General features: G+C 43.3%; 1 protein-coding gene across 3 annotated transcripts in view; it reads left to right on the plus strand.

Moving 5' to 3' along the window:
• NME7 (NME/NM23 family member 7) overlaps nt 1–14,121 on the plus strand; it is a 95,034-nt gene that overhangs the window by 71,917 nt on the left and 8,996 nt on the right. For 2 of the 3 annotated variants that reach the window (XM_040594047.1, XM_040594049.1), the window contains 2 exons: nt 5,281–5,388; nt 5,703–6,715. In XM_040594047.1, coding sequence (XP_040449981.1) covers nt 5,281–5,388; nt 5,703–5,747 — 153 coding nt within the window. In that variant the 3' untranslated portion in view covers nt 5,748–6,715. Of the gene's footprint in view, nt 1–5,280; nt 5,389–5,702; nt 6,716–14,121 lie in introns of those variants that run through there. The other variant, XM_040594048.1, reaches the window with a different exon arrangement.

Consider the following 14,121-nt stretch of genomic DNA (forward strand, 5'->3'; position numbering starts at 1 on the left):
AAAATGTAAGGTGAAGGAAACGTATTGCATTTTCTTTAACATTGACCTGGTTTTGTATGTAGAAACTTTCTGAAGTACCTTTCAGCAGGCGGGCCCCAAGTTTCAGGGCAAAATGTGCTTTTCCTCAGTTGAAGACTTTACAGTGGCAACAGCACCATCTTATGTAGATTCTTCTCTCTGTAATATAGACAGAAGGCTTAGTGCTGCATTTAGGGATGATTAAATGGACCCCGAATTGGTGCAGGAGTAGAAAATTGTTGTGTTCTGCAGCAGCAGATGTTGAGTGCAGGGTGGCTCATCACCTGAAACTGGGGAACATAAAACAGGTCAGAGCTGAGGTAACTAGTGGGGAAGCACACACATCAAAATCAGTTGGATAGAGCCTGGAAGGAGTGTGGGCTGCAAAGAAAACATGCAAGGTAAGCTGAAGCAAGCTAGCCCTTGTGGTATCATGCACAAGATCATCTGTGACCACAGATTTCATTTTGATAGTTAAGCCTAAGGAACTTTTGTGATGGACATATCAGACTGATCAACTGAGGTTGTTCCCACAGTGACAATAATGTTAAAGTGTTTCTTAGCCTGAATAAGTGTTAGAGGAGATGCTTGTCTAGTATTGTGTTCTGCATGACAGAGACTGCTGCTTTTATCAGTTTACCTCTTGCTGACGGCTTGTGTAAAATGAGCATTTTGTACAGCTTCCTGCTGCAGCCAGCAGTAGGTGATGTAACTGGTGCTAAAAACCTCTGAAAATAAGAGCCAACTGAAGAGCTGTGGTAATCCTTGCATAGCTGTTGTACTGCAAAAGTCTTCGTTTTATCCCTTGAAATGGCTTATCACCCTCCAGTCACTGCAGAGGAAGTTCAGGTGCCTCTCTTGGATGAAGCAGCTTTCTGACGGCTAAAGTTCAGCCAGACAAACACCACAGTGAATGGTGGAATTTACATCATTTTGTTTGTTCACAGTTGTTGTGTGTTCTCTTCTCTTGACAAGGGCACAGCTGGTTCTTAAAAGGAGAAAGGTACTTGCTTGTTTGCCTGGGGCTGGCTACTGCCTTCTGGATCAGTTGGCACCTTCAAGGGGAGAGAGGGACCATCTCTTTCATGGCAGCAGTGGAACACAGAGAACTGCAGAAGGAAAAAGCTTTGTGAGTGCAGGATGGGGAAAGCAGAGTTGAGGAGTCCAAGTCAACATAAAACCTTCAGAATGACTAGTGAATGAGGAATGCCAAGAAGAGCAAGGAGCAGACGTGCAGTCAAGGCTTGGATAGAGAAGGAAAACAAGGTGTTTTACTGGGGGCTTAGAGGCGACTGTGCAGTTTGTTGCAGTCTAAGAAGTCCTCTGCTGCTGGCCTGAAAGCAAACCTAAAAGAATGAAGCTGCCCTGGGAACACACTGTGGGTAGGAGAGGGCTTGATCACAAACTCTCTTAATTTTTATTCTGCTTCACTCAAGAGGACCAGTAATGAATTTTCAAGGTTTCCTTGTTCTAGTACTAGCCCAGGTTCCTTTGTGTGGTTTTGGTCCATTCAGAGTTTGTGCTGTTTCCCACTGAGGAGGGAGGGAATGGTGTCTGCATGGAGTCAGTGGTCGCCTCTTTGGCTTTTCCTTGAATACTGTTTAAACAGCTACAAAGCATGCAGAAATATTCAAAGGCAGTGGCATTTGGGCCTTTCTAGATACCCAATTAAGTATTATGGGCAGATGCTTTAAAAAAAATGGCCAAATTTTCTTGAAATCTGTAGTTTTGGCTAGAATATATGTTACTGTTCTATATGACTTCACCTCCAGCCCATGAAAAAACAGCCATTTGAAGGAAAAGCAGTTAATGAGCTTTGCTCACGTTTATGATTTTTCAGTCTAATTTTGACATATTACTGGAATTGGTGATTTTTGTTTCCTTTAACTTGTGTAGAACTAGAAAGACTTTAGAATGTGCTAAGTTCTTCATACAAGTACTGCACTGGGCACAGTTATATGATAGAAACATGAAATATATGCGTCTCGATCTTGTGTAGGATAAGGATCTTCAAAGGGCTGGCTGGTAGATCAAAGCCTCTACAATGCAATCAAATAACCTGCTGAATAAGACCACAGAGGATGAAGCCTTTGGTGCAGCCACCCTGGTTTGTTTTGCTGCAGACAGGGTACTCTGCACGCAAGGTGTGAGTTTGTGGCATCCTCATTCTCACACACACATGAAGTTACAGGGCACGCATGTTACTGTCTTCTCATGCACATGGTAGAGCTGTAGCTGCTCTTAACTCCTCCATCATCGTGCTCTCAACTCCTTTGAAAACTTAGGAAAAAGAGGTTTCAGAGGGGATGGAGGAGTATGGGGGAACCAACCCAAACCTCACTGTTATATTTGTATTTCCCTGTTGCTGCAGATGAGGCCTTTATAAATAAAATGCTTGGCAAGCTTGTCATCATGCAGAAGCGTGTAGATTAGTAAGTGCTATGAGGAGTAAGTTCTGTAAGGAGCTCTCTTGCTCCTTCCCTGAAACGTTCCCAAGATTTCTAGCAATACATACACCAGGACACTTATGTATGAGGGTTCCTCAGTGGTGTAGTTAGAAAGCAATGGAATAGTAAAACTTCAGAATTTACCATTATTGTCCTTTTTTGGCTACGTAAATATAAGCAGGGACTGCTTTACCTGTCATCCTGTTTGTAAACTGATGGCAAGAAAGGCTTATTAATCGGGTGCTAACAATGTAAAGTGCTGGAGAACCTGTCTTTGTCTGTTTTTGATCTAATGCAATCCCAGGCAGAACAGAATGAGTCCCTTTTTGTGCAAAATGGCTGATGAGTTTCGGGAAGGCCGGAGAATGGATAGCAACCTGCCTTGAAGAATTGAAGGGAGACCATGTACTGCAACAGTAGCAGCTATTGCCAGTGTTAGAGAGAGCCAGTCTGAGAGAGGAAACAGGAGGTCTTCTGTTATGAAGCTGTGAAGTGCAAATGAGAGCTTAGGACAAATGATAAGTCAGGAAGTCATAGCTGCTTTTACAGAAAGAAAGGGGGGGAGGAGGGAGAAAAAAGAAAAAAAAAAAGTGGGTTCGGTGAGGAAGGTGGGTCAAGGTAGAAGTTCCATAAGCAGCAGCAGTTTTGGACCTGTTGGAGGATGGGACAGTTTGAGCAAAAGAGTTTGATGGATAGGAAATGGTGTATGAAATACCAAGATTTAGCCTTTTAGATCTGAACTGTTTCTTGCTAAACTGTTTCCAAAGGTTTCATAGCCACAGTAATTTTTTCTAATATGCCTCAAGTTTCCTTGAAATTATTGAAAGCCTAGTGCTATTGCCGGCTTCCTGACAGCTAATTGTTACTGGAATCAATGGTTGTTCCAAGAGAGGCTTGATTAAAGTGTCACATAGCTATAGTTAAATGGCATGTGACCTTTGTTTCTCCAGCAGACTTCCTTATCACAAGCTTTTAATGAGGACCATGTAGAGGAGTTGGGGTTTTTTTCTCCTTGGGGCTTTTTTTTTTTTTTTTTAAAGTAAAACCCTTGAACTTTCCTCTGAAGCAAAATCAGTTTGATGTTGAGTGTATCTTATTCAAATATCCTTGACATCCATATCCAAAGATCCTGTATAACCTGTGATGTACACACAGCAACAATGGGGAACTGGAATTTCTCATAGCATGTTTTGTGTTAGGCACACTCCAAGTATTAAAGCAGTTTGTCTTCCAGGTAGGTAACAGATCAAGGTTACTAGGCAACAGATCACCATAATTGTTAATTGTTATTACAGGAAAATATCTAGGACTTGCTAGGCTAAGAGAAGACCTTACTCTTGAAGTCCAATTGTCTTTGTTTAGTAATGAGACATGACAAGTGGGTGAAGCTGGAAAGTGGGTACAGGGGTTGTCGGATGATGCTCTTGTGAAGTGTTTTGGGACTAGCTTAATGCACTCACTACCATCCCAGAAGAGAGTGTGCATTATGCAGGTGGTTCTCATCTGTACCTGTACAAAGTTTTCCAGGTCAGCCAAGACCCACTACTGAAGTCACTATGAACCCATTTGACACTGGAAGTTAAGAAATGCTTGGGTGATCCAGTCTGGTGACTTGGCTGTGAGGTCAGCAACCTCCAGCTGTGACACTGAAACAAACACCTGGGAGTGGCGCAGCAACACTGCACTGGCCACATCCAAAGTGATTACACCCGAATGGCCTACCAGGGGCCAAGGTAGGCTCTGTTGGCAAGGAAGAACGCTTTTTTATGTTCAGTAGCTATAGCGTGAGCTTGTCATCAGCCTGTCCCCTCACTGGCAGCAGTCAAGTGCACAGGAGGCACTCAAGCAAAAATGTCCAAAGGGTTTTAAGGAGGGAAAACTGAGTTAATGCCATCACCCCTGAATTTTAAAGGGAGACACACTGTGCATGAAGTAGGCTTGGAGAAGAGCTCCAGGGCATTGGGAGAAGAGGCCAAAAAGGTGTAGCACATTTGGCATAGGAAAGGAGTTAAAAGACAGCACTGCAAGGTGATAGCGCAGAGAAGTACAGCAGGGCTGAATTATGCCTTGAAAGAAGAGCATGGTGGACGGGAGAGCCAGTGAGGGCGGTCTCTGCAGTATAAGATGGGAGATATACCATAGTAAAGAGGTAAGGGAGGAATGTTATTTCAGAACCTGAGTGGTATCTGCTGTAGTAAGAGAAACACTGTGAGGTCAAGGAGGCATTTGGCATTGTCGATGAAGAAGGGTATTGAAATATCAGCTTCAGAGAAAGATGCAGAGAGAGTCTGGATCGATCCTCAGAGGAGGCCAGATGTTGGCACTAGCTGTGGTTTCAGAGAAGCACCACTGAGAAGACCAAGAGGCTGTTTCGTGAGGGGGTTCACAAATAGCAGGTTCTGAGGCAAGTAGTTCAGTGTTAGGGGAGCCAGGCTGCAAGGTGATGCGCTTGTGTCTGCTCGCTAAGGACAGCAGAATCTGTGCTTGAGAGCTGCAAGGGTGTTAACATGATCTAATTGCGTTGGTACAAATGCTAGGAAGGTGTGTGTGTAATATGAAGGATCCTGTATTTCACCCGAGGTGGCTTGATTGGCCCAATTTCAAGCAGTTAGTTTTCACGGTCTCAGTCATGGTTTTTCAGCAGTTGTGTATGCGTGTAGTGCAAGCTGGAATTTCCCTCTTTGTTTTCTTTTATAGTGTACTACACATATTTTAATAGCACAGTAGTGTTTTACTTTATAAGATTCTATTGCATCCACCATATAAAGGAACAGTGTGGTTCACAAAGGTCTTCTGGTTTTCTTGTGTTCAATAGGAAATAGCTCGTCATCTCCGACCTGGAACTCTGCGTGCTGTCTTTGGGAAGAACAAGATTCAGAATGCTGTCCACTGCACAGACCTACCTGAAGACGGACTTTTGGAGGTAAGACCTGCTAGACAAACATGTGATTTTATATCATAGGATGTTTTACAGTGAAAAGCTATACTTGACACTGCTTTAAGCTGTTGAAGTGTTTTATATGTGGAGTAGCTGTGTTGGAGACACAAAACAAAAGCAAAGACTTTATTAAGGGCATTTAACTCTGTTAATTCTGATACTGTAAAAAATTCATCCACACAGTTTTCTTGAGTGAATATAGTACAGTGAAGTATTTAGTGAAATGGAAGTCAAGAGTCTTCCCTTTGGCTGAATATGTCCCTGTGACTGGGTATCAGGATCTAACAGTGCTTCTGCAGGGACACCTTCTTAGCCCTTTCCTGAATGACCACTGTGATTCCTGATCTGGATTGTCTCTACAGTGAGCTTGTGTGGGGCTTGGAATACTACAGGCACTAGGGATTTAAATTCTCCAGATAGGTTCCGGGTTTATTTCTAGACAGTCATAATTATGCACATCAGTTGGTATTTCCTGTGTTTTATATTAACTTACTAATTATTATCTGATTTTGGCTTTGTATGCTTTCATTAAAGTCCAATAAAATGGGAAAATGTTAAATTAAGGGAGTTTATGAAGACAGAAGTACTTACTATGGAAGCCAGAACAAGCTCACTCACTTGATTCCGTGCCTCAGAACAAGGGGTTCGAAGCAGTGTGTGTAAAGGTATCTTGGATGGATCTCTGCATCAATGCATATGTTTTTCCAGCACACGCATGGCTTCTGTTTTACTGTCTATGTGTATTTGTGAGTGTTTTGCTGTTAGACTGTTGCAGAATGATGGAGCAGAAATTTTGGATAATTTTACACTGCAAAAATGGTGTTTTCGTTGAGAGGAGAAGAGCAGCTAGCTAACTGTGTCGCTAGCTAACTGTGTCACCAGCTCCCTTCGTGAAATAAAATCAGATCTGTGGGTTAAAGTGCTTTTTGCCAGAAAATTGCGTCTAATTTAAGAAATGAACTAGAGAAATTCAGCACTGAGAATGGCAGTATTAACAAAGTTGCAGCTTTTTAGACCATTTCCAAGCCGTCATTGAAAGTTCACAACTTCTAGTTTCTGTCCAAAGTGACTAGATCTAAACAAGCTAACAGGTATTTGCCACTACATGCCTAAAATCCTTCAGTCTCCTGGTTTCAGCTGGGGTAGAGGTAATTTTCTTCCTAGTAGCTGGTACAATGCTGTGGTTTGGGTTTAGTATGAGAATAATGTTGGTAACACACTGATGTCTTTAGCTGTTGCTAGGGAATGTTTACACTCAGTCAAGGACTTTTCAGTTTCTCAGGCCCTGCCAGCGAGAGGGCTGGAGGGGCACGGGGAATTGGGAGGGGACCCAGCCAGGACAGCTGACCCAAACGGGCCAAAGGGATATTCCACAGCATAGAGCATCACACTCAGTATATAAACTGGGGGGAGCTGGCTGGGTCGGGGCCTGGGAGATCGCTGTTCAGGGACGAAGTGGACATTGGTCAGCAGGTGGTGAGCAACTGTATTGTGCATCACTTGGGGTTTAGGGTTTTTGGAGTTTTATTTCTCTTTCTCTTTTTGTTATCTCCCTTTTTATTATTATTACTAGTAGCAGATTTTGCTTTATTTCAATTATTAAACTGTTCTTATCTCAGCCCATGGGTTTTACATTTTTCTGATTCTCCTCCTCCTCCCACCAGGGCAGGGGGAGTGAGCAAGCAGCTGCGTGGTGCTTAGTTGCCAGCTGGGGTTGAGCCATGGCACGCAGTCATGGCTTCTCAATGGCAGCAGACAAAAAGGCATAACCTGCAAGGGAAAAATGAGTGTCCCACCAGCCCTCACAGACCATTTTAGTACTTAAGCAGAATTCTGTCTCTCTCTTGTGTCCACAGTCTGTCTCCTTTATACTAGTGCAAAGCAGGTATAACTCCATATTGCTGGTTGTTTAAATTGAGCTACTATAAGCGAGGTAGATAGGACAAAGTAGTTTAATTGCTTCTCCAAAACAACAGTTGAGGCTGGAGTTCTTTCTCAAGGTCTCTACTACATGTGTTTGTCCTTTGAATCCCACAGCTGAATCATAAGCTAAGTTCTTGATCTAGTATTACTGAGCACACACTTTGCAGTTCCCATTGCAGGCTGGTCATCTTAATGCAAATTTTAACAGTCATTTATTGATTGTATTTTTTTAGGAGAGGGGTCTAAAATCGTATTTACTGTAGACATAATTGTACACAGAACATGGCTTTTCATCTGTGTGTAGCTTCTTCTGTAACAATCCAGGTTAAGCCAGCAGTTGTAAAGGACATCGGTCAATGTTCTTTAATGAGTAAATAAAGCCGTGAATGTTTCATTCTGATTGTTTGGCAAATAAACATTATTATGTAAACTGTAGAAACCTTTTTACTGCTAACACTTTAATTCTTGGACTATCTTTACATCTGTGTTCTGCAAGAAGTGTAGTTTCCTGAAAACTTAGGTAAGCAAAATAAAAAATAACCTCTGGATTTGCTTAAGTGCAAGGGCTTGTTGCATCTAATGGAAGAGAAATGATGCCGTATACACAGAGATCATCCTTGGGAAGGGCTTTTTCCTCAGTGAGGTTTTCTCAGGGAGGGGCTCAAATCCACAGAGGTTGCATTTGCTGGCAAGCAGAAACCAGACCCTTCTGCCCCCTCAGCCCTAGTAACTCTACAGTGCAACACGTGCTGGGCTAGAGCAGGATGGGTGTGTGGCATGCAAGGCAGCCGTAGAAAAGAACGGAGCCAGACTAACATTTTTAAGAAGTATGCTGTTCAATAAATGGTAGTGAATGTTTTCAGTCTTCAGTGGATAACTGAATATTTTTATGTAATGAGTTTAACAGAGCAATTGTACTCAGCCTCGGGCAGGTGAATTCAGAGATAGGTAAGGCACTTGTCATTGAGGAGAGTGATTTTGGCTATGTTGTATCAGTGGAACTTGTTTCTTTCGATATGGAGCTAGCGTATGTTCGTTACGTCCGTGCTCTGGTAGGAGATGCTGCTGGTGCTATAAAAGTTACACAGTATTGTAGGACAACTGATTAGTAGAGGAGGAGTATGGAGTAAATTTCAGAGACAAATCTGACCTACTAGATTTATACTACGAAGGTTGATGGACCCTTTTTAAAACCCCCAAGAAAATTAATTTATCCCGAGCAGTCTCTTTCCTTTCTTCAGGTGGCATTGGTTTTTGTACAGTGTTAACACTCTGCTGCACTTACTACCCAGTATAGCTCCAAACCCCAGCCTATATGCAAATTCTTTCACTACTGTTTTACCGATGAAGGGTAAGTTTGGCAATCTGAATTCAGGATTCAGAGCTAAGAACTCCAGAGTTTCATCTGTAATTCTGGTGCTGATTTTATCTGAGCTTGGCTAAGCCATTTTTCAAATTTTGGCATGAAAGTGTTTGGCTCTGAAATTCTATATGAAGATGTTCTGATTTATATTTATCTTCTCCAAAAGAAAATGCTAAATGCAACAAATATTAGAAAGCAAATTGCAGAATCGTTATTACAAATAATGACACAAAATTTCTAACACTTTTTTTGCCCCCAATTCTTACTACATATATGTCGGTGGGGATTTTGGAGGGATGGATTGGTTGGTTGGTTTTGGTGTTTTGAGGGGGGATGTGTGTTTGGTTGGTTGGTTTTGGTTTTAGGTTGTTTTTTGTTGTTGTTGTTGGTTTGGTTTTTGTGTTTTGGTGTTTTGGTTTTTTTTTTCCCAGGAAAGGAAATAGCTTATTTACTCTTCTGAAACCCAGTAAGCTTTCTTGGAGAAAGGATGCTGTCAGTTAAGCTTTCCAAAACTCTTGGTGAACCAGAGAGGTGATCCTCAGGGAACCGTTACAGCCCAAAAGCAGGCAGAGCCAGTCTGATACACGGTGAATAAAGATGTTCACTGCCTTTGTTTCAGAGCTACTGTACAACCTTGACCATGTTTGATGGCTGAATCATCCTTTTCCAGCGGTTCCCATTTCCAGTGCAGCCTCTCCCTAGAGGTCTAAGGGATGCAGAGTAGAAGTCCTAGTATCTCTGCTCTTGCACTGAGCCCAGTGGGTTTGTACAAAGAATGCCTTAGCTGTGTCTGTTGGCTGGCATCTGGAGTACTTATGCTGTTAATGCTACAGCAGCTTATTAGAGGTTCCTGCCACAATCCTGATGCTGTTGTGGCCGCACGTTCTGTGTGCACATCTGCAGGGTCAGCAGTGCCTGAAGGAGCTTGAAGGCAAGATGGTCAAAGGGGCTGCTGCTGTTGTCACTTTTTGGATAGGAAGCTGAATAGGCTGGTCTGTGTGTTAATTGGGCTTGTGACTTTTGAACTTCCAGAACCAAATGGAGAGGGAAAGGGGAGAGGTACCTGGTTGACCTACTATCCTATCACAGGCCTTAAATGCACAATAGTTATGGGAGCACAATACAGATGTGTTCCTGTGTAGAAAGGAACACCTGTACTTTTCTGAGGACTTAGGTATCCTTAGTGCCAGATACTGCTTATGTTGAGATTTCTTCACCCTTCTCTGTGTTTTTCATCACTCGCAGTTTAAGATTTAATTGAAATTGGAAAAGTGTTTGCAATGGCAGCTGCTGTCTTGTTTTTCCACAAATGGAGGCTTCTTAGAAGAGATGAGATAGGTAATTGAGGGCTAGATCAAGTGCTTGCTGAAGTTAATAGCCAAACTCTAGGTGACTTTGGTGGTTCATACTTACTTGACAGCCACTAGGAAGGACAAAGTAGTGACCTTCTCCTGAAAATCATGACCAAGGAGTACTTGGGGAAAAAAGAGAGAGAACAATATTTTCTCAGGAACAGCAAGGACTAATTAACTAAGTAAGGGTAAGCTTGTGCACCTAGTTTTAGAACACTGTATTTAATTAATATAGTACAGCCGTTTTTCAGTGGTTTTTTTAGACCTCTTTTCCATGGTCCTGGGAAAAGGAAAGTTCACTTTTAATCTTAAAAACCCCTCAAACAAACAAACAAACAAACAAACAAAATAGCTGCAAAAGCAAATACTAGCACTTGCTCCCACCAGTTTGACCCTTAACTCCTGTCTTTGTTCTACAAACTACTTCATGTTTTAGGCAGTGACTAAAGCATATCAGAATTAATGATTAACTCACTTTGGCTCAAGAGAGGAGGGGAGGTGCAACTGAGCCTAAAACGCAACTGGTCACAATGGAGAAACCAGTGTATTTTCAGTTGTAAAGCTGTAACTGCTGCTTTTGTTCCTAGTTTAGTGGTACAAGAGGAGGGTAAATATTGTCCTGAAGCCTCTTGGATGAGCTCTTTTACTTACTGGGTCAGGCAGTTATTTATTCACTTTGTAGACTTGCGTGTCCTTGTATCAGGACAAAATGTATTTTCACAAGTGACAATGGGTAGACATCAAGAGTTCAGAACAGTCTGCTTTCTCAGCCTTGTCATCAGTTTCCGATTTTAATGGAATGGGGAGAGGAAAGAAAGGAGGAAGTAGAGAAGGGAGTCTGATAGTGATGGAGTATTTATGAGATGATTGGGTTTAATGAGTGAAGGCTAAACCAGCAATTTCGAAGTTTTTCTGATCAACTGCTGTTGTGTATGACATTCATTCAGAGCAGGGGTTTGCATTTGTTTCCCACATCCAAAGCAGATACTGCTCTACCTCTCGACAGTTTTTTTCTGTTTCATATAAAGTAGGTACTATTTGGAGAAAGCAAACAATTACAGTACTCACCTGCATTCACATTCCTTCTGAGTCAGGTAGAGCAAGGACTAGAACGTACATGTGTTACATGCCAAGTAAGTGCTGTATTTAACAGACTAGAGACAGTTCTGCATTTTTGTCTTTCATGTACATGTGGTGAAAGATGATTCTGTTTCTCAATTCACTGTCTTTGACCTGAGGAACATTTCTGATAAGTATCTTCTTGAAATAGAATCTTGCAAACCAATGGATCTGATGAATCATCACTCTAGACATGTTTCCTTGTAATTAGTCATTCCTGGACTAGCTTTAATTGAAGTACTTGATACAAGGTGTTGTGGCTACCAAACTCATGGTTTATGTGCCTCCTTAAAGAAGTGAAGGCAAATAAAAATCACTCAGCGAAGGCCTTGTTCACATCACTGGAAGTACAGTGAGTAAAACTTTCCACAGGAGGTGGTGCTGTACGCACACCTTAGTTCCGTGGTTCTCAAGTGGCTGAGTACCTTTCAGATTATGCAGGAATCTGCATAATCTGCAACCATTAAAGAAATGGTAGCCCAGACCTGTGGTTATAACAAAACCAGTATTTCTGGGTTTTGGAACACTTTGCCTGTAAATTGTTGCTCATACTGCGCAGTTCAAGGTTGGGTGGGTTTTTTTGGTGAGCAGTTCTGAAAGGGCATTTGTACTGCAGCAAAACACTCTGGGGATGATATAGACTGCACGCATCTGGGGTAACCTGAAAGTCTCCCCACTGAGGCGCAGCCACACCAGCTTTATGTTCCTATGCCATGGTGTTTGGGCAATCAGTCAGTCTCATGGAGTGTCTTTGCATAATTAAAAAATACTTAATAGTCATAAATGTATGTGTGTGCGTGTACTTGCACGTGGAGGGCGAGGATGCTGCCCTCAGTAAGATATGCGTGGAAAAGGATTTACTGTGGGGCGGGTAAAATTTGAGTCCTGGGTGAAATAACCTTCTCCCTGTTGCTGAGGCAGATGCTGTTGTTAGGTGACTAATTCTTCTTTCCAGTGGACAGTAGCGTGGCAATTGCTGCGGGAGTGTGCTTACACGTGTCTTTGCGTGTCTGGTAGGCTTTGTGTGAAACTGTGGATAGGGGTGGGCTCTTAAGCCAGTTTTCAGGGGAGCGGAGGATGTGCCAACTGCCACCTTAGTCTTGTGTCCCCATGGGCACTTTTTCCACTGACTCCTCGGCATGCAGCGTGCGTGTGTGCCTCCGCATGGCTGCGGGGTGCCGTCAGGCTCTGCCTTGGGCATCGGGGCTGTGGAGGGAGATGTGTCAGTTTTCAGCGTTGTGGGCAGCTTTCCAGCCAGGCAGTAGCGAGGACCTCCTCAAGTATGGTTTGCTGGCCTTCTCCCTTGCCTCAGAGCTATTTGTGGCACCCACAGACATGAAAATAACCTATCGAAGGGGGATGATTTTGCTGTTATCAAAGAAGAGTGGGTTCTGTTTGTCTTCTGAGAGAGCTGTCGTGACGGTTATTTTTTTCCTTATCACCTCTTTGCATTTCAGCTGTTCAGGAGTAAGGCTGGGGACTGGCAGACTTGCAACGTACTGCTGGAGGCTGCTCTTCCCCTTGCTCAGCCTTACGCCAGTGAGACTGGCTTACCGCTTCAAAGGCACTTAAGCAAACAAGTAATACCATCTAGCCGTACGGATCAGCTGTGGAGATCTGATGGACAGAGACTCGCACAAGTTCTGGCGCTGGAAGTTCAGCTGGCTGGATCCAGCCTTGGGCAGATGGGAGGTGATGTTGTGCGATAAGCGGTGACAGGATGGGCGAGTTCAGCAGATGTGTTTTGTCTGAGCGAGTGCGGTGGGTGATGAAAACCAGCATCTTTTTCCTCAGACTCGCTATTAACTAAATGCTCTGACGAGTGTAAAGAGCTGTGCTGCTCCTGGGCTTTTGGTGCAGTGTGTTTTCCACCTGCTAGAAGACAGCTGTCCTTGGCCTGGCATTCCAGATAGTGCCAGGAGAAGCACGCCTTATGCCTCCTTTCCCTTTGCCTTTATTTGGGAAGGCTGGGGGGAGGGTGGTGTGTTAGCAGGCTGTTCAGAGCGGACAGGGGAGTGCTTGCCTTGCGGTGGGGGGTACACGACAAATGCTTCCCATAACCAGAGTCCTGTTGCAGAAGCGCTCTGCTGGCTGCCAGCTTGCGTTTTTCTGTTCGCTGCTTCCTTGCCTGCCCACTGCCGTGGTCTCCACACAGGGGTGTGCTGCAAGGTGCTTGCTACCATCCACCCTGGAAACGCTTTCGTACCAGTAGTGAGCTGATTCCTGGGTTGAGGTTATAGTGCAGCACTTGAGGATGGAAGGCACCAGGAGGATGCAGCTCTGTTAAACTAATCTTTGTGGTGCATCAAGGTATAGTCCAAGCAGTTTAATAAAGCATGTCAATGAGTAACTCCCAGAAGCGTCAGTGTGCTTAGTGTGGAATTTGTGTATGTCACACTCGGAACAAAGGTCTCCTGCATTGCTTGTTACTGATTAACTTGTCTGGTATTATGCAAGCTGCCTTTGCCAGCTGAGAACTAACTCTCCCCATTCACAGGGCAGCGCAGCTTGTAAAACATTACACAGCAGAAGTGCATAGCATGGCAATGAACCTTTCACTGAGGGCATTTCAGCTGTACAGCATTTCCCTCAGGAGCCTTTAAAATATTAATAAAGAAGCCATTGTTTCAGCCAGTCATACAGCAATTTTGCAGTGAAGTCTTTTATTAGGGGCCCATACTGAGCTGCATAATCCAGGGTAAGATGCTTTTAATCATCTCCAGTGAAAAGAAATAAAAAGTGGAGGGTTTGGGTGAGGTTGATTTTTGGCAGTGTTTTTTTTGCAAGTTTTCATCAAAGCAGTAGCTATTCTTGTCTTTCAATTGGAAAGTTCAGTCTCTCCTGGTACAAAATTATTTCTAGAAAGATCTGTCAGATAATGGTTGTTATGATTCAAGTGCTTCTCCATTTTAATTTCCTGAGACTTTTTATCCAACAGCTGTGGGAACAGGTTGGAAAGAA

The sequence above is a fragment of the Falco naumanni genome, chromosome 5 (genome assembly GCF_017639655.2).
Source record: "Falco naumanni isolate bFalNau1 chromosome 5, bFalNau1.pat, whole genome shotgun sequence".
NCBI classification, from domain to species: domain Eukaryota; kingdom Metazoa; phylum Chordata; class Aves; order Falconiformes; family Falconidae; genus Falco; species Falco naumanni.